The sequence below is a fragment of the Schistocerca cancellata genome, chromosome 2 (genome assembly GCF_023864275.1).
Source record: "Schistocerca cancellata isolate TAMUIC-IGC-003103 chromosome 2, iqSchCanc2.1, whole genome shotgun sequence".
NCBI classification, from domain to species: domain Eukaryota; kingdom Metazoa; phylum Arthropoda; class Insecta; order Orthoptera; family Acrididae; genus Schistocerca; species Schistocerca cancellata.
In genome coordinates, this window is record NC_064627.1 from 514,362,330 (window position 1) to 514,381,783 (window position 19,454).

General features: G+C 38.9%; 1 protein-coding gene across 4 annotated transcripts in view; it reads left to right on the forward strand.

The window, feature by feature from the left end:
* Positions 1–19,454, forward strand: part of LOC126162059 (clavesin-2-like) — a 247,354-nt gene that overhangs the window by 101,401 nt on the left and 126,499 nt on the right. For all 4 annotated transcript variants that reach the window (XM_049918313.1, XM_049918311.1, XM_049918314.1 and 1 more), the window contains exon 2: positions 7,360–7,487. In XM_049918313.1, the coding sequence (XP_049774270.1) occupies positions 7,370–7,487 (118 nt within the window). In that variant the 5' untranslated portion in view covers positions 7,360–7,369. The remainder of the gene's footprint in view (positions 1–7,359; positions 7,488–19,454) is intronic.

The window sequence follows — 19,454 nt, forward strand, 5'->3', positions numbered from 1 at the left end:
AGATGGCCGTCCAGTTGTTTTGTTCTCCGACACTTGTGGTGGACAGAACCGAAATGTCAACATGAGTACCATGTTCCTTCATGCTGTCCAAACATTGAACATCCCGGTGATACAGCAGTGCTTCTTTGAGCCTGGCCAGTCTTTAATGGAGTGTGATTCAGTCCATGCCCGTATAGAGAGGGCTGCAAAAAATGTTAATATTTATGACCCTTCGGGATGGTATACTGTTGTTCAAACTGCTATAAAACAAAGACTGTAGGAAGTCATTGAAATGGACCAGAAGGACTTTTTGGATTTTGGTGCTATGCAGAAGGAAAAGTTTAAGAATACTAAAATTGACAGTGAAGGAAATCAAGTACAATGGCTTAAAGTGACGCAACTTCAATATCGCAAAAGTGATGTTAATTACATCTTTTTCAAGCATTTCCATAATCAACAATTCAGAAGTTTGCCAGTTTCCAGAAAATCCTGAAATTCCAATACAATCTTCCAGTTGGAACCAAAATACCATGGAGCGCTGAAACTTCAGGAAGAGAAGGTAAAAGACCTCCTGGATCTATGTTGCAGTGGCATTATCAGGGAACAGTACCACGCATTTTACAAGAATCTTCAAGAATAAATAGCTGGAGATTCATACTGTGGTAGCAACAGTTGTGATGAAGTTAGCTAGAAAGTGAACATTCATTGGTGATGTAGGTACAAATTCCGCTCATATGTTTTTACTTTTACTGTAGCCTATCTGTTTTTAATGAGAAAATTACCTCTGTAAGTTATATTTTGGCAAACCAAGTGCATATCTCCAAAGCGTAAAACCTCTTTGTAGATTTATTCACTTAGGATCATAAAGTCATATCTCCTTAGCACCATATTAAAAATTAATAGTGGTAGTCCAGTAAGAACCATTTTTATAAATATATTATAATCTGACAGATTTTTAAGTGTATTTATGTGTAGTGTAGAAATTTTCAATAAAGTTTGTATTAGCCACTGAAAAACGAAATGTACTTCTTAAAATATCGTTTTTTAACCTCCTGTAAAGTAGCTAAAATGGAGTTACGTTCCTCTAATCCTCACACGACGATATGGGATTCATTGGGTATTGCAGCACATCCACATGCACCAGTGACCACCTAGCTGCTGACAATGATGATGATGGAGGAATGAGAAGCCCTATGTTGAGAACTCCCTACCAATATTTTTGCCAGATTGGGAGCATATTGCAGAACATGATCTGCCATCGTTAGTGATTACACATCCTATTAAGAACCGTATCCCACCTTTTTCAATGTCAAGGGGATCACCATAAACTGTATTGACTTCAGTGTAATTATTGTTTTTGAATAAAAGTGTCATTTCTGTTTGTCTCATTCCATATTTCTTTTAGTTACCCTCTGTGCCATGCTGTAGCAATTATTTCTATGTATAATCCAAATTTCATCAAGCTATGTTACTTGGCATTGGCATGTCATGGAAAAGTGACTTTCATCCTTAAGTTTTCCACGTCAATGTACTTAGTCAGTGATATTAACTTATGCCAAGGCACTGACATTTGACACTAGGAGACTGAAATAACTAAACACATGGATAATTTACTCAGCTATGATTAAAATGTAGTCCACAGTATCAGAGAAATATGTGAAATGCATAATTTATGAGCAGAATCATACATAAACAGAGTCTCAGGAGAACTGAGTGTTATGGCATAAAGTTGGGAACATCTCTTTATCTAAAAAAAAAAGAAAAGAAAAACAGGTTCTCACAGCCTTAAATAGTGACAGAAAAGAGAAAAGTGATTGTTTTTCTTGAAGAAGAAAAAATAATTTACAGCTGATGAATGATGCTAAAATAGATATGTAATATTAAATGTAATTTAAGAATCCACATAATGAGCAAATAATTTCACCCAAGCCACCTTAGACACAAAGAGATAATGAGCACAAGAATTTCCTGGTATACAAGTGTCATAGTTTATGATTTGTTCTGTCACCAATAAAATTAAATTAGCAGCTAGCATCTTAGATTTGGAAAACTCTTCATAGTGTTAAGAGGGTGTGGAGACAAGATATTTGACAACAAAGAGAACTGTGAAAACTCATTTCCATCCTTTTCACTTTAAACTTACCTAAACATCTAAGGCTCTTTTTGGCTGATGTACTTTCAAAGCAACTTGCACATATAATACATTCTCAGCAATTTGAATGTAAGCTGCACTCAAACTAGCTCTGATGGGGCCATCATGAACAGATCACCATTTTTCTAGGAACAGGATGTGAGTCATTACTGAGAACTGTTATTTAATTATTACGTGAACAGAAGCTGTGCTATATGGAACAGACTGGATGAAGTGCAACACTATAATCTACTAAGGCACTGAATGGGTGTCACTGTCACTATAAAATACATAACTTGTCTGATTAGACAGAGATAGTTGTGGAACAGCATAGCATCCTTAACATCACCAGGGATGCCTGAGTGTAGAAAGGTTGGGCTCTGTAATATGAATGTCTGATGAAACTTTCAATTATGGGGGAGAGTGTTGTATCTCGGTAGAGCTATCAGACCTTTACTTCTTGCCAGCCCTGCAGTAGAAGTTTAATATATTTTCTTATTCCATTTGTAAATTATGAAATTCATTTTTTATGTGGTGCACTCTTCTTTTGAAATTAAAAATATTATGAATCTGCAGCTATATCTACGTCTACAATGTAAGTTGCAGTAGGTACTGGGAGATGAAGAAGCTTGCACAGGATAGAGTAGCATGGAGAGCTGTATCAAACCAGTCTCTGGACTGAAGACCACAACAACAACATCTACATCTACATTTACATCCATACTCTGCAAACCACCATAAAGTGCATGACAGAGGGTATGTCATGCTGTTAAGGTTTCTTCCCATTCCATTCATGTATGACATGCAGGAAGAATGATCATTTTAATGCTGTAGTTATTGTAATTTGGACCTCACAGTTCCTATGTGAGTGATATTTAGGGGGTTACAGCATATTCCTAGAGCTTTCATTTAAAACCAGTTCTTCAAACATTGTTAGTAGGCATTCTCGGGATAGACTCTGCTCTACCACTTCTGTTTCCCCAGTATTTCTGTGACACTCTCCCATGGGTCAAACAAACCTGTGAGATTTCATGCTGCCCTTCCCTGTATAGGTTCAATATCCCCTGTTAGTCCAGTTTAGTGTGGGTCCCACACACTTAGGCAATATTCAGTACATTACTCTGTTTACATATTTTATGGCACTTTCTATCTTTTCCATGTTGTTCTTTAAAAATGTTAATATGTGCTACTGGTGCAGTAAAAGAGTTCAATAATCAGTTTTAAAGGTTCTCACAGATTTTGGCTAACAGATCAAGTACTCTCCTAGCTCTTATACCTTCAACTGATCTTGGCAATATATGAGGGTTGGAACTTCAATAGTGGCAACTATTTATTTACAGCTTGTACAAAATAGATATGTGTTTCAAAGCTTTACTGACCTTCAAAGTAATCACCAGCATTGTGTATAACTCACTGCCAGAAATGTGGAAGTTGTAGGATACTCTTAGCACTGCCAGTTGTGTTCACAGTTTGAGCTGTGTGGTCTATTGCCCAACAAATTTGTAGCAGTTCTGAAGTGAATGCCATGAAGTGTTTCCCTCAATTTAGAAATCATGTTGAACTTATGAGGGCTTAAGTCAGGGGAGTACAGTAGGTGGTATAGCACTTAGCAGCCCCATCAGTCAAACAAATCAGTAACAGCTTGCATTTTATGCGCTTGAGCATTGTCCTGCAAAATGATGGTCAGGTGCTGCAGGAAGTGTCATCACTTCTGTCTCTGTGACGTTCATTTTTTTAACACAACCTATGACCAGCTTAGAGACAGAAGTGATAACATTTTCTCCAGGACCTGACCATCATTTTGCAGGACAATGCTCAAGCACATAGAGTGCAAGCTGTTAATGATTTGTTTCACTGATGGGATGCTAAGTGCTATACCACCTACTGCACTCCCCTGACTTAAGCTCTCGTGAGTTCAACTTGATTTCTAAACTGAAGGAAACACTTCACGGCATTCACTTCAGAACTGCTACAAATTCATCGGGCAGTAGACTGCGCCGCTTGAACTGTCAGCACAACTGGCACTGTTAAGAGTATCCTACAACTTCCACATTGCTGGAAACAGGTTATACACAATGCTGGTGACTACTTTGAAGTTCAGTAAAACTTTGAAACATGTATCTATTTTGTACGAGCTGTGAATAAAGAGTTGCCACTATTAAAGTTCCAACCCTTGTATGTATGATGGTGATGTAATTCCAGGGACTTTTTTGTTCTCGAATCATTCAGTTCTCTGGGAAATTCTAAGAACATTATTATATCAACCATTCTATCCTCTTTAAGCCCTGTGTCTTGTTGTGTTACATTATGGCTGGTTCCTCAACATCATATTTAGGTGTAATGCATACTACTCATATCCTGTATCATTCTTTATGGCTAATTTTTTTTAACACGGCGAATGAAGACAACTTTGAACCATTAAGAAAAGATATCCACCATCAGTGGTGAAAGCAAATTGAGGATCTATTCTTCTGTTAATGACACCAAAGTGCAATCAATTAAAGAAGGTTAGGCTCTCATTGATAGCATGATCATATAGATAGAATATTTGTTCAGCTGCAGAAGGTGGGAAATGAAGTCATTCAAGGTATACTCACAGCAATCATTCAGGCATTTATCAGAAGTGGGAAGAAATGTGGAAAACTGAATAATCAGTTGGGGACTTGAATATTAAAGGTAACAAAAGGGCAATGGTAACTGCAGTAAGAACTATAGAGGGTGAAGAAAAATCGTGACACAAAATTTTAACCATGGATAGCTGATGCCAGAAGGAACCATACTTACTAGTGTTGTGTAGGCTGACGATGCACAATTTTTAAACTATGGAATCTTTGCGCCACTTGCCCTGATTGGCCACAGGATAGCACAGTTGCCGGGTGCTCTAGACAATGCACGACCATCAATGCTTTGCCGGCCAGAGATCACGATGTATCCAAGGCAGCCCACACACTCGGTGGTAGCGTGCCACTCTGGGGGTGAATCTGCCGGGGTCCCTACACATCCATTGTAGTTTCATGATAAGACGTACCAGGAAAAAACCCGTCAACAGCTGTTACTTCATACCGAAAGTCTTTTACAAATTGTGGCAGCCCTGGAAAGGGCCTTTTCCGTAGCTAGGACATTGTTTACTTAAAGCAGGTGCTTGAACTGGCAACCCTCTGACATGACACAAGCTTGGTAATGTCGAACGGTGTTTTGCCAAACTCTTTCAAAGATTCCTGACATTGCCTGATGTGATTGGTGGCATGTTGAATGCTATCCATTAATTCCTCTTCATTTCTAGGTGGTTCGCATCCGGGTGGGTGAACTAGAACCTTGAAGAATCCCGACAAGAAAAAGTCCAGTGGCGTGAGATCTGGTAATCGCACAGGCCATGTCCTACAAGCAGCTCTGCCAATTACCCGGCCATTGAAGAGTTCATTTAAATATCCAAGCACAGCACAACTGTTTTGTGTGGGCACCCCATCATGCTGCAGCCACATGCATAGCTATATGTGCAGGAGAACATCTTCCAGCAGGCCGGGTAGAGTTTCTCACAAAAAGTGAAGGTAATTTGCCCCAGTAAGTTGAGGAGGTAGATGGACTGGCACAATGAGATGGTCACCCACAATGCCTGCCCAAATGTTTAGTGAAAATTATTCCTGGTGTCCATGGACATACGTGATGTGAGGATTTCCTCTTGTCCAGTAAAGAACATTTCGAGTCTTGTAAAGGCCATCCTGATGGAAAGTGCAGTCACTGGTAAACAACACAATAGTGGGGAAGTTTGGATCTTGTGCAACATGCTGCAGAAACCACTGGCAAAACCCTAACCTGTGTTCATAGTCCACCACAGGATTTAGGTCTTGGACAGGTTGGAAACTAAGTGGATGCTGGCTGTCATCCCTCAAAACCTCTAGACTAACTGATAAGTGACCCCCATATCATGTCCAACTGCTCAAGTACTTGTTGTAGGTGCTTCCTCAAAGTGCTCTAGAACAGTCTCTTCAAATGCAGCATCCCATTGTGTTTAACGTCTTCCAGCATCACCATGAAATCCCACTAACAAGCCTGTTTCACCAAGTCAGCGGTGAATTGCTGTAAATATTTGCGAGTGTGGGTAGCGTCTTGCTGGGTACTGTTCCTCATACAACCATTGAGTTTCGTGTCCATTACCATTGCTTAGTCCATAAACAAAAACAATATCTCATTGTTATTAAAACAAATACTGTGCCACCATGATTACTGTATGACTAAATCGCAGGTGAAGTGTGTGCTCCGAAGCGAAGCTTATGTGTGAATGCCTCTGACGTGAGGTGGAGACAAACAGCAAGACATGTGTGCATATCACGTTGGAGCAGTGATGAGGTGATGGATGTATGTATGTGTGAACAGACAACCACAGCCCTGCCTGTCAACCGACAAATGGCAACAAGGCAATCCCACGGCTAACCGGAGCACATAGTGTAAAAATGGTGCATTGTCGACTTACACAACATTAGTAATTTTGGTTCCTACTGGCATCAGCTATCCAGGGTTAAAAATTTCATGACACAATTTTTCTCCACCCTGTATATGTGACAGTTCCTAGGTTAGTGAGGGAAACTGAGATACACAGAAAAATTCACTTATACACTTTTATTTGTGGGACAGAGCGTGCACATCAAAAAGGAACTGCATGACACATATTTGGCTATCTCCAGAGACATCTTCAAGGGCCATAGGTCCTCCATCAGGGTGATATTTTTCTTTCTCATCCAAGACATCAGCCCTACATAAATTATTATTATATTTTGCCTATCTAATAGAGCCTATGTGGTTGAAGTAAGGCATTCCTCCAAATTGAAATTGACTATATGTGAAATTACTTGTTTCAAAGTATAAAACCACCAGATATTCTGAAATAAATGGGTCATGCACCATCATAAGTTGCATTAGGAAGTCTCCTTTATTTATTGATGGTGACTAGTTTTGCACTTGTGTTCATTCTCAAACCATCCATCTTTGTAATGAATTAATACAGTTAAGTATGCATACATGGAACAACCACAACAATCCAAATGGTAATGCAGATACCTTATCATACAGTATGTATGATAAAGTTGTGGTCTTAGTTCATCTCGGGCATGCTGGAGATCTGTGAATCAGCTTTTCAGTTTCAGTTTTCACATACCTTCATATCTCCTTCTTGAGGAGGCCTACTGTGTTTCACCAATTATCATTATATATATTTTGACTGTAGTTCTGTATTATCTCATTTTACTTTTCAGGGAAAAGAAAATGTGCTCTGCTTATGCATCTCTAGACAATAACTGGAAGTTACGTGCCCAAAATGAAGTACTGGAAGATCCTGACAAAGTTGTGGATAATATTTCAGCTCTGAAGAACCTTCTTCGAGGTATGCTTCTGATTTTTTATTAGTTTAATTTTGCAGGAGTTAGTATAAGAGTAGTTTTATTTAAAAAGATATTTGCAAACAAACAAACTAGCATAATTTATGTTGACCAGTGTAATTTGTGAAGACAATCTCAGCAGCCAGCAGGTGATTCAAATGTGCTAAAGATAATAGTCTTAGTTTATGAGCAAGGGAGATAGAAATGTTGTTTGTGATCAGAGGAAATTTATTGAACGAAAGTGATTTGGTTATGTCTCTGACTGTAGGTAATGGAGAATACAATATCGCAAAAGATTAACTGTGTGATATTTCAATGCATTACAATCAGATTTTGTTTGTAGTTATACCTTTTCATGTATGCACCAAATCCTAGGCCTGACTTCTCCAGCCAAATTGCTTCAAACTAGAGAGTGTTTGGAAATTCCTCCTTCAGTCTTCTGGGACTAGTACATGGGCTAGGTAGATAATAGTTGATCCCTTGTCTTGAGACCTACATCTTTTATAGGTATGTACCCTCTAGAATGAATATATAAAACAATGTATTCAACTCTCCAGTGTTTACTGGATAAAAAAGTGATAGCAATGGACTGTGATTCTGGCACTTGCTACATTTGAAAACATTCAACTAGTGTGGTAATACTGTCCATTGATAAGAAGTGTTATAGTAGTCTGATAGGATGGAGACCTGTCAGTGGAAGTAGATGTAAAATGTGTATTGTGACATGTGAATACAACATGTTTCATATGTACCTCAGCCCTGAATTTTGTTACCATATCAGTTGGTTATGTATGTTGAAGCAATGAAAATGATAGCAGATTTACATAATTCATCCACACATAAAATAACACAAGAAAGTGAAGAACATTATTTTGCATGTTTGTGACATGAAATGATTCATCTCCAGACTTGGGTTCCTTTTCACACCTGTATCTACCAAAGCCATATATGTGATCTATAAGTTCATAAGGGAATTTAAAAACATCATGTGCATCAACAAAATCTGAAATGAACTCAGTTAATTTAAACCTGCTGTAATCATCCTACAAGTTTTATTCCGCTGTCAAAAGATGAAGTCCTAGAGAAGCATAAAGATCCGAGCAAGTGCAAATTTAATCGGTTTGTTGAAGATTTGAAGATACTGAGGAATTGTCCACATGCAACTCAGACTGATAGTCATATATTTTTACACACCACCACTATTAGCTACGGCAATTGCAGAATCATTTAGACAATCTACACTGCATAGGGAAGTCATATATCTTGCACAAAGTAATGGGAGAGGGAGATGACATTTACTTACTAAGACTTGATTGGGGGAAATTTTGGTTCATACAGCTGTTTAGAGTATCTCATATAAGATAGTATACAGAAGCAGAGGTATCACGAGGAAGCATTTTCAGTGGGAAACTACTAACACATCAGAGTTAGGGAAAACATATGAATCCATTGCTTTAATCATTAAGTCATCGCATTCAATATGACAAAAATGAGAATATTGGCTGTTTCCCTTAGTGCTCAGCTCTATTGCAGGAAAATGGCAGATGTAATATTTCATACCTGAGGTCACATGCCATAGAATGGGGTGAAATGAGACATGTAGGGGTGATGTAGGACATTACATTACCTTTGCTGTTTTCTTGGTGCTGACGTCTAGAAAGAGTCCCTTTCGTCAGCTGTAGTGCCAGTACTGCCAGTGTCATCGTAACTGCTGTCTGCTTCTCATCTCCTGTGCAGCAAGCTATGTAAATTTAAGTATTAACTGTGTTTTTCTCACTTGTCACTTCTTTTTCCATGTGTTTTTTTCTTTTAAGGAAGCTTTAATTTTCGAGTACTAGTAATAATGTTCCATAGATTTTGTGTTTGCTTTGAATACAGTCAGAGTCCCTTTAGTCAGCTCTAGTGTCAGTAGTGCTAGTGTCATTGTAACTGACGCCTGCTTCACATCTGCTGTGCAGCAAGCTACGTAAATTTAAGTATTAACTGTGTTTTTCTTACTTGTCACTTCTTTTTCCACATGTTTTTGCTTTTAGGAAGTTTTAATTTTCGAGTACTAGTAATAGTGTTCCATAGATTTCGTGTTTGTTTTGAATACAGTCCAGAGACAGGTAGTGCTTATTTTCATTGTTTCCAACAAGAAGTGTCTAGTAACCACAGTTTAGTCAGCTATCAGCCACCTTTAGTGAATTAGCAGTCTAGTTAAAAGTTGATTACTTAACTCTGTACAGTAAATTGTTGATTTCTTAGGATGGATAGGATGTGTGACTGCTGTGTATGGATGCACGAGGAGCTGGCCACTGTTTGCAAACAGCTGAATGTGCTGATGGCCGCGGTCAGCCATCTTCAGGCTGCAGCCTCGGGGTGTAGTGGCAGTGGGAAGTCTGGTGCGTCGCATGCTACACCCCAGCTGTTACATGTTTCACCCATGGTTCTTGCTATTGAGACATCTTCGCGGGTACTGAGCATGGTTGGGCCACCCTGTCCCCAAGGGGAGTGGCAGGTTCAATGGCATTCGCGTTGCACGGAGGCTCAATGTGAAGGCTGGTCGTGTGGCATCGCCTACTCTGCCTGTGAGTGAACTGTGGCCGCTCCTTCAGCAAGGTCTGAGCAGGCACATGGGGGGGAGGGGTTTATTAGTGATTGGGAGATCCAATGTTAGGTGGGTGATGGAGCCCCTTAGGGAAATAGTGGAAAGGTCGGTGAAGAAGAACCTCTGTCTGCTTGCCAGGAAGGTCTCATCCAAGATGTGGAGGAGGCCCTGCCGGCGGTGATAGAGAGCACTGGGTGCACCCGACTGCAAATTGTTGCTCATGTTGGCACCAATGATTCCTGCTGTCTGGGTTCAGAGGTCATCCTCAGTTCATACAGGCAGTTGGCGGAGTTGGTGAAGTCAGAAAGCCTCGCTCATGGTGTGGAATCTGAGCTAACTATTAGTAGTGTTGTTCCCAGAACCGATCGCAGTCCTCTGGTTTTGAGACAAGTGGAAGGCTTAAACCAGAGGCTCAGACGATTCTGCGGAGATCTGGGGTGCAAATTTCTCGACCTCTGCTATCAGGTGGAGAAATGTAGGGTCCTCCTGAATAGGTCAGGCGTCACTACATGCGGGAAGTGTCTACAAGGGTATCAGAGTATGTGTGGAGTGCACATGTGGGCTTTTTAGGTTAGATAATTCCCTCCCTAGGCCCAACAAGGTGTCTCCTGAGGCGCAACAAGGTAGCAGTAGGCAAAACGCAACAGGGAATGACAATATTAATGTGGTAATAGTAAACTGTAGGAGCATCTATAGAAAGGTCCCAGAACTGCTCTCATTAATAAATAGTCACAATGCCCATATAGTACCAGGGATGGAAAGTTGGCTGAAACCAGATGTAAACAGTAATGAAATTCTAAACTCAGATTGGAATGTATACCACGGAGACAGCTGGACAGTGAAGGGGGAGGCATGTTTATAGTGATAAAAAGTGCAACAGTATTGAAGGAAATTGACGGAGATCCGAAATATGAAATAATTTGGGTGAAGGTCACGGTTAAAACAGGCTCAAACATGGTAATTGGATGTCTCTATTGGCCCCCTGGCTCAGCAGCTGTTGTGGCAGAACACCTGAAGGAAAATTTGGAAAACATTTTGAGTAGATTTCCAGACCATGTTATAGTTCTGGGTGGAGATTTTAATTTACCAGATATAGGGCAGGGACAAAGAATCCAGTGAAATTTTTTAAATGCATTATCTGAAATCTACCTTGAGCGGTTAAACAGAGAACCAACTTGAGGCCATAACATATTAGACCTTCTGGTGACAAACAGACTTGAACTATTTGAAACAGTTAACACAGAACAGGGAATCAGTGATCATAAAGCGGTTACAGCATTTATGATTTCAGCCATAAATAGAAATATTAAAAAAGGTAGGAAGATTTTTCTGTTTAGCAAAAGTGACAAAAAGCAGATTTCAGGGTACTTGATGGGTCAACACAAAAGTTTTATCTCAAGTACAGATAGTGTTGAGGATCAGTGGACGAAGTTCAAAACCATCGTACAATATGCATTAGATGAGTATGTGCCCAATCATAAGAGATGGGAAAGAGCCACCGTGGTACAACTACCGAGTTAGAAAACTGCTATGGAAGCAAAGGGAACTTCACAGCAAACATAAACATAGCTAAAGCTTTGCAGACAAACAAAAATTACACGAATCAAAATGTAGGGTGAGGAGGGCTATGCGAGAGGTGGTCAATGAATTCGAAAGTAAAGTTCTATATACTGACTTGGCAGAAAATACTAAGAAAGTTTGGTCTTATGTCAAAGTGGTAGGTGGATCAAAACAAAATGTCCAAACACTCTGTGACCAAAATTGTACTGAAACAGACAATGAAAGACTAAAGGCTGAAATACTACATGTCTTTTTCCAAAGCTGTTTCACAGAGGAAGATTGCACTGTAGTTCCTTCTCTTGATTGTCGCACAGATGACAGAATGGTAAATATCGAAATAGATGACAGAGGGATAGAAAAACAATTAAAATCGCTCAAAAGAGGAAAGGCCACTGGACCTGGTGGGATACCAGTTCAGCTTTACACAGAGTACGTGAAGGAACTTGCCCCCCACCCTCTTGCAGCGTTGTACTGTAGGTCTCTAGAAGAGTGTAGCGTTCCAAAAGATTGGAAAAGGGCACAGGTCATCCCCATTTGCAAGAAGGGACATCAAATGGATGTGGAGAACTATAGACGTATATCTCTAATGTCGATCAGTTGTAGAATTTTGAAACACGTATTATGTTCAAGTATAATGACTCCTACTCTGTAGGAATCAGCATGGGTTTCAAAAAAGACAATCATGTGAAACCCAGCTTGTGCTATTCGTCCACGAAACTCAGAGGGCCATAGACACGGGTAGCCAGGTGGATGCTGTGTTTCTTGACTTCCGAAGGTGTTTGACACAGAACCCCACAGTCATTTATTGAACAAAGTAAGAGCATATGGACTATCAGACCAATTGTGTGACTGGATTGAAGAGTTCCTAGATAACAGAATGCAGCATGTCGTTCTCAATGGAGAGAAGTCTTCAGAAGTAACAGTGGTTTCAGGTGTGTCACAGGGGAGTGTTGTAGGACCATTGCTATTCACAATATATATAAATGACCTTGTGGATAACATCGGAAGTTCACTGAGGCTTTTTGCGGATGATGCTGTAGTATATCGAGAGGTTGTAACAATGGAAAATTGTACGAGGTGCATTCAAGTTCTAAGGCCTCCGATTTTGTTTCTAATTAACTACTCACTACTGGTGAATGTGCGGCCACAGAGAGTGTCTTTCATTGTTGGAAAAAGCCAAAAGTCACTAGGAACCAGGTCAGGTGAGTAGGGAGCATGAGGAATCACTTCAAAGTTGTTATCATGAAGAAACTGTTGCGTAACATTAGCTCATTGTGTGGTTGCGTTGTTTGGTGAAACAGCACACGCGCAGCCCTTCCCGGACGTTTTTGTTGCAGTGCAGGAAGGAATTTGTTCTTCAAAACATTTTCGTAGGTTGCACCTGTTACTGTAGTGCCCTTTGGAACACAATGGGTAAGGATTATGCCCCCGCTGTCCCAGAACATGGACACCATCATTTTTTCAGCACTGGCGGTTACCCGAAATTTTTTTGGTGGCGGTGAATCTGTGTGCTTCCATTGAGCTGACTGGCGCTTTGTTTCTGGATTCAAAAATGGCATCCACGTCTCATCCATTGTCACAACTGACGAAAAGAAAGTCCCATTCATGCTGTTGTTGCACGTCAACATTGCTTGGCAACATGCCACATGGGCAGCCATGTGGTCATCCGTCAGCATTCGTGGCACCCACCTGGATGACACTTTTCGCATTTTCAGGTCGTCATGCAAGATTGTGTGCACAGAACCCACAGAAATGCCAACTCTGGAGGCGATCTGTTCAACAGTCATTCGGCGATCCCCCAAAACAATTCTCTCCACTTTCTCGATCATGTCGTCAGACCGGCTTGTGCGAGCCCGAGGTTGTTTCGGTTTGTTGTCACACGATGTTCTGCCTTCATTAAACTGTCGCACCCACGAACGCACTTTTGACACATCCATAACTCCATCACCACATGTCTCCTTCAACTGTCAATGAATTTCAATTGGTTTCACACCACGCAAATTCAGAAAACGAATGATTGCACGCTGTTCAAGTAAGGAAAATGTCGCCATTTTAAGTATTTAAAACAGTTCTCATTCTCGCCGCTGGCGGTAAAATTCCATCTGCCATAAGGTGCTGCCATCTCTGGGACATATTAATTATGAATGCGGCCTCATTTTAAAACAATGTGCATGTTTCTATCTCTTTCCAGTCCGGAGAAAAAAAATCGGAGGCCTTAGAACTTGAATGCACCTCGTACTGAAATGCAGGACGATCTGCAACAAATTGGTGCATGGTGCAGGGAATGGCAATTCAATCTCAATGTAGACAAGTGTAATGTGTTGCAAATACATAGAAAGAAAGATCCTTTATCATTTAGTCACAATATAACAGGTCACAACTGGAAGCAGTTAATTCCATAAATTATCTGGGAGTAGGCATTAGGAGTGATTTAAAACGGAATGACCACCTAACATTAATCTTGGGTAGAGCAGATGCCAGACTGAGATTCGTTGGAAGAGTCCTAAGGAAATGCAGTCCAAAAACAAGGAAGTAGGTTACAGTACACTTGTTCACCCACTACTGAAATACTGCTCACCGGTGTGGGATTCCGTACCAGATAGGGTTGACAGAAGGGATAGAGAAGATACAATGGAGAGCAGTGCACTTCATTACAGAATCATTTAGCAATCATAAAAGTGTTACGGAGATGACAGATAGACTCCAGTGGAAGACTCTGCAAGAGAGACGCTCAGTAACTCGGTACGGGCTTTTGTTGAAGTTTCGAGAACATACCTTCACCGAGGAGTCAAGCAGTATATTGCTCCCTCATACGTATGTCTCACAAAGAGACCATGAGTAAAAAATCAGAGAAATTAGAGCCCACACAGAGGCATACCGACAATCTTTCTTTCCATGAACAATATGAGCCTGGAATAAAAGGGAGAACCGATAGAGGTACTCAAGGTACCCTCCGCCAAACACTGTCAGGTGGCTTGCGGATTGGAGATGTAGGTGTAGATATAGATGTAGTGTCTCACTCTGAAAGTGATCTCTGCACTTGGTTGTGTGAATCAAAGTTTTATAAAGCAGGTACATAGTGTTTGAAGTTAATTTTGTTGGTACATAATTCAAAGAGCATTTTTTCTTTCAAGCTGAAAAAGCTAATTTATAATATGTGTTTACAAACCTGCTCCTTAGCTTTGAAGAATATTAATACAATTTTCAGCTTAACCTATCGTCTGAGATTTAGTATTGAGGTTATGTTGTATACAAAGTTTCATGAAGTTATTGTCATTAATGTACTGATGAGACTAATTTGTTCATGTACTTGCCTTTTCAGGGGCGAAGTGGGACAAGTCAGAAACTATAAAAAAAGCTGCAGGTGGGGTGCGCTCTTAAAGTATGATAAATATGCAATGCAAAATGCTATTGTTGAGTGTAGGAGAGGTGGTAGAAGCTTCAGAAAACTAGCTGAGGTGTTCCAAAAACTATGCTGGCAGATAGGGCAAATGAAAAATTTAAAGGGAGACATAGAGATCAGCAGGTTTTAAGTGAGTAGGACGAAAAATTAATAGTAGAAGAAATTTTGACCTGTGGAGAGTGGGGATTTCCTCTTCAGAGTGATGACTGTAAAAACTTTTCTTGATCGACGTAGATATCTTCTACACATCTTACGCAGTCCCTGGATGTTGCAATATTCAGACCCATGGCATCATGGAGGGCTGTTTTGATAAACTGGAAGAAACTGTATAAGGGCTGTCTGTCTGAAGTCCAGTTCACCTCCCCCCCCCCTCTCCCCCCCCTCCCCCACCACACACACACACCAGAAGTGATGAAATAAAATCTTAGTTTGCACTATCAAGAAGGGACAGCCCAGAGTCATTGTGGTCAAATTCATCACAGAAGAAGACCACAAGTCCATGTGGAAGGAATAATTAGTATACCAGTGGATAAGAAGATTCAAATCAAATCTCTAAGGAAAATAGAAGGGAAAAAATGACAGTGTTCCATTTCCCTCAAGTACCTGACATCTGAGATGTTCTATACACTAATATGGTATGCAAAATTGATGTGTATCAATACATCAGAAGAGGAAGATTTCTCTTCCAATCACTGCCCAAGAATGTCAAATCAGTGAAAATTATAAATGAACAGTATAGCAAAGCTACATATAGATTTGTAAGATTATTTATTTCATGTTGTAGTGTATTAAAATTGTCTTATTTTCAGAAAAAGGTATTGATTTTAACACAAAAATGTTCTCTAACAAACTTCTTTATACAGTACCTTACAATAAACAATATTAAAAAAATATGAACCCAATGTAATGCAACACACTGTTAGAAGATCAAATATTTAAAGTTTCATAAAGTATGGAAACAAAATTAATGGGTAAATTTACTAAAAACCTAAAAATCTGCTCAGCTTCACCCAATTGTACAGTAGGTGCTCCTATAGATCATCCTTGACTGACTCTGGATTGATTGCTCTTTCCACACAAGAATGGTCCATTACACTGATCAAAAATTTATGCTGCCTATTTGCCTCTGGGTGTTTTCATAGTTCTTGAGCACTCCCTAGTTTGACTTTATCTCATTTCCACAAGTAAAATCTCAGCTGAAAGAAGTGTGACTTTTTTTTATTTTTACTTTTTAATTATTTTCTTCATATGAAGAGGTCCTGCAGGAATGAGATGATGAATATGTCTAGTTGATAGGAGGCAAATGATTTTTTTAATAGTTTTGATGGTGGAAATGATTCACTGAATGTAGTAGAAATCAGATGCAATAGTAAAGGAACTGAGTCTGTATTACAAAGCTTTCACAATACACTGTGTATTTTGCTGGAACAGTATGCAGTGCATGTCACTGATAAGTAAAGGACAAAGAGGAGAACAGAATGCTTTAACCATGAAAGAGGGGTACTGGTAAACATCAAAGAGCAAGCAAGCATTCTTTTATTTCCAGTAACAGAAATGAGATAGTGCCACATGTGATGCAACAAAAATTACACAGAACATGTAGTCCTCTTTCTTAGGATACAGGATACCTTAATTGAACACATTTTCAATATAGTCTAACCATCTTTCTATCTTTCGTACTGTGCCAAATAAAAATTTTCTATTTGCAGTTTGTAATTAAAAATTCGATCTGTGGCTCCATGAAATAATGTCATTTATGCTGATAAAAAGAAAAAAAATGTTACAGCTATAAGGACAAAATAACAAAGCTCAAAGAACATGTGTCTTGCTTACATTTATTATCAGTTCACTGAAGATGTATATCAAGAAACTTAAAAAATAAAAACATGCACTGAACATGACAAAATTGTAGCATGGAAATTTGACTTTGTCAGAGAATTGGATGGAAATAAAGTTCAAAAGGTGCAGACAAATAATGCAGCTTATAGGAAACTGTGAAGGGAACATAAATGTAGAGCTGAAGAATCACTTCAAGTTCTTTCTATTATAGATTGTGATAGTGTTGTTAACAGTTCAAGTGTATCATGTGGAAAACAAAACTACATTGTGAATGAGGTAGAACATGGAACATTCTAGCTGCAGTTACGTAAAAGATCATAACTATGCGAAAGTGCTCTCAAAAAATTTGCCACCGATAAGTTATTCACCTAAGACATTATCGAATTATGTTGACGAAAAAGCCAAATAAATAGTACCAAACAAGACATCAGGCACTGCAAAGGTAGGCATGAAATCGATAAGCTCTGAACAGCAAGTATGTGTAAAATTGAGCTGCATGCAGACAGCCAAGGGTAAAGTATAGCCACTGAATTTTGGTGGACAAGCAGTCAGAATTTTAATTGCAGGAGCAAAATTCAGTGCTGCAACATCAATGAGTCAGGAAAAAATTTCCTCATTGAGCAAAAAGGACTTTTCTGTCTTCCTAGTAGGGTCAAGTGATGTAACAAGGAAAGAAAAAAAGGATCTCTTAAGTTCATTAAAAAAAAATTGTGACGTTCACCTGCTTTATTTCATCATTGATTGTCCTCAGCGTCGACATACTGTGTTGCTATAGTGGCTGAAAAATGAGGATGGAAGTTCAGCACTGACTACTTTAAATGATGTTTTCAACAGGTGCACATTTGCGTTTCATAGTTCTTTACTTTCACTGTTCTCAGCTCCCCAATAACACACAGTTATATGGCCAGTGCACTACTGTTTAACTTTCAATAAGCCTCATTAATAGTTTGCAGGCAAACATCAACATACTGCTACAATAGTTTACTTTTGAACGTCTACGAGCAGTAAAAACCTAACCACACATTTCACAGTCTTTCAGATAAATTGAACAGCCACTGTCATTGCTTTAACACATGGCTTATTGGTGTACCACTTATTTCACAGTTGATGTATTGTTGTTGTTCTAACCAATACAGGTTTCTTGTCTGAAACTCGGCAGTGGACTGATTGTCTCAGGACCAAAAATTGGACACTTATATATCATCACAATAATAGGCACTGAAACTACACATTGTTCAATGTTTAATTTACAGAAATTACAATTAAAACTTAACTCTTTACATTACCTGAATACATCAAAAAATTTGTTACTTTTAATAGTTTCTTCTACAAGGCGTATTATTTGTTTAAATCATGAAATTAACATATATAGTTACACAAACAATACTTTTGACAAAACTGATTTCACTCTATAATGGAAGATACTAACTAGGCATAGTCAAAATAAATTAGAAAATCAATTACATACATACAACTAAGAACAAAATTAGATCTGGTGGTAAATTCTTTAAGACTGAGGGCCAACCCTTCTCTTTTATGAAAATGCAGATTATACTCACATATGTTAATAGTTTTTAGGTAGACATGAAAAAATGAATTTTAAGGAGGCAGATGGTGTAACAAGAGAGTGAGTAAAAATATCCCAGCTTGATTTGTCACATCACCCCCTCATTGAGTTGATCAGATAGATATTGCAAATAGCTAACTGTGCAATTCAATGATCACATGTGCCCTGGACAGTGGGTTAAAAATCTACACACAAAAAATTATTATGTAAGAAATCTTATCAAAAACTACAGTACATATGTTTTTCAAATTCCTACTTATATGAACTGACCATATGAAAATCCCCATACAAAAGTTTTACTTACAGTGTATTGTAGATTTACACAAAATATCCACAAGTTATACTTTTAATAAAAATTAGGCATCTTCATCATAAGTGATCCTTTTTGGGTAAACAAAGATTACAGCCTAAAATCTGTATCACTTTATACAAGTCCTGTCTTGCTTAAAAGAATAAATCCTCACGGATTTCAAAAAGTTAAATTACAATGCACATTGCAGTTCACTTTTTAGACAGAAAATTTCACTTGCTTAGTATTTAGTATTTTTCACAAGCACTTTCACTCTTTTTCAATGAGCTTTTACACATTTTCTCACCAAGCTGACCACACCTTCAACAGGTCCAAGCGGCAATTAGTAAGGAAATGCACTGCTATCAATTCCCTTGGAAGTGGTTTTTCTTCGCCACAGTACATGAAAAAGTTAGACAAAACACCCTACTTTAGTACACTTACCTTTTCTTCTAACTTAAGTCTAAGAAAAAATGTTTCACATTAAAACACTTCATAAGCAGATACATTACACAGTTCTTGTAACATCATAATAATTAGCACTAAAATTGACTATAGTATGAAAGGTGGGGACTAGTGAAAATTTAAACTCAAGTACACATCACACTACAAAACATTACTCTAGGCCATAACTCTGTCTGAAACTGGTTAAACTTGAAAGATTTGGGTCTCTTTCCCATTTGCAAAATAGCAAAAACTCAAGATGTGCAGTAGCATAGATTTA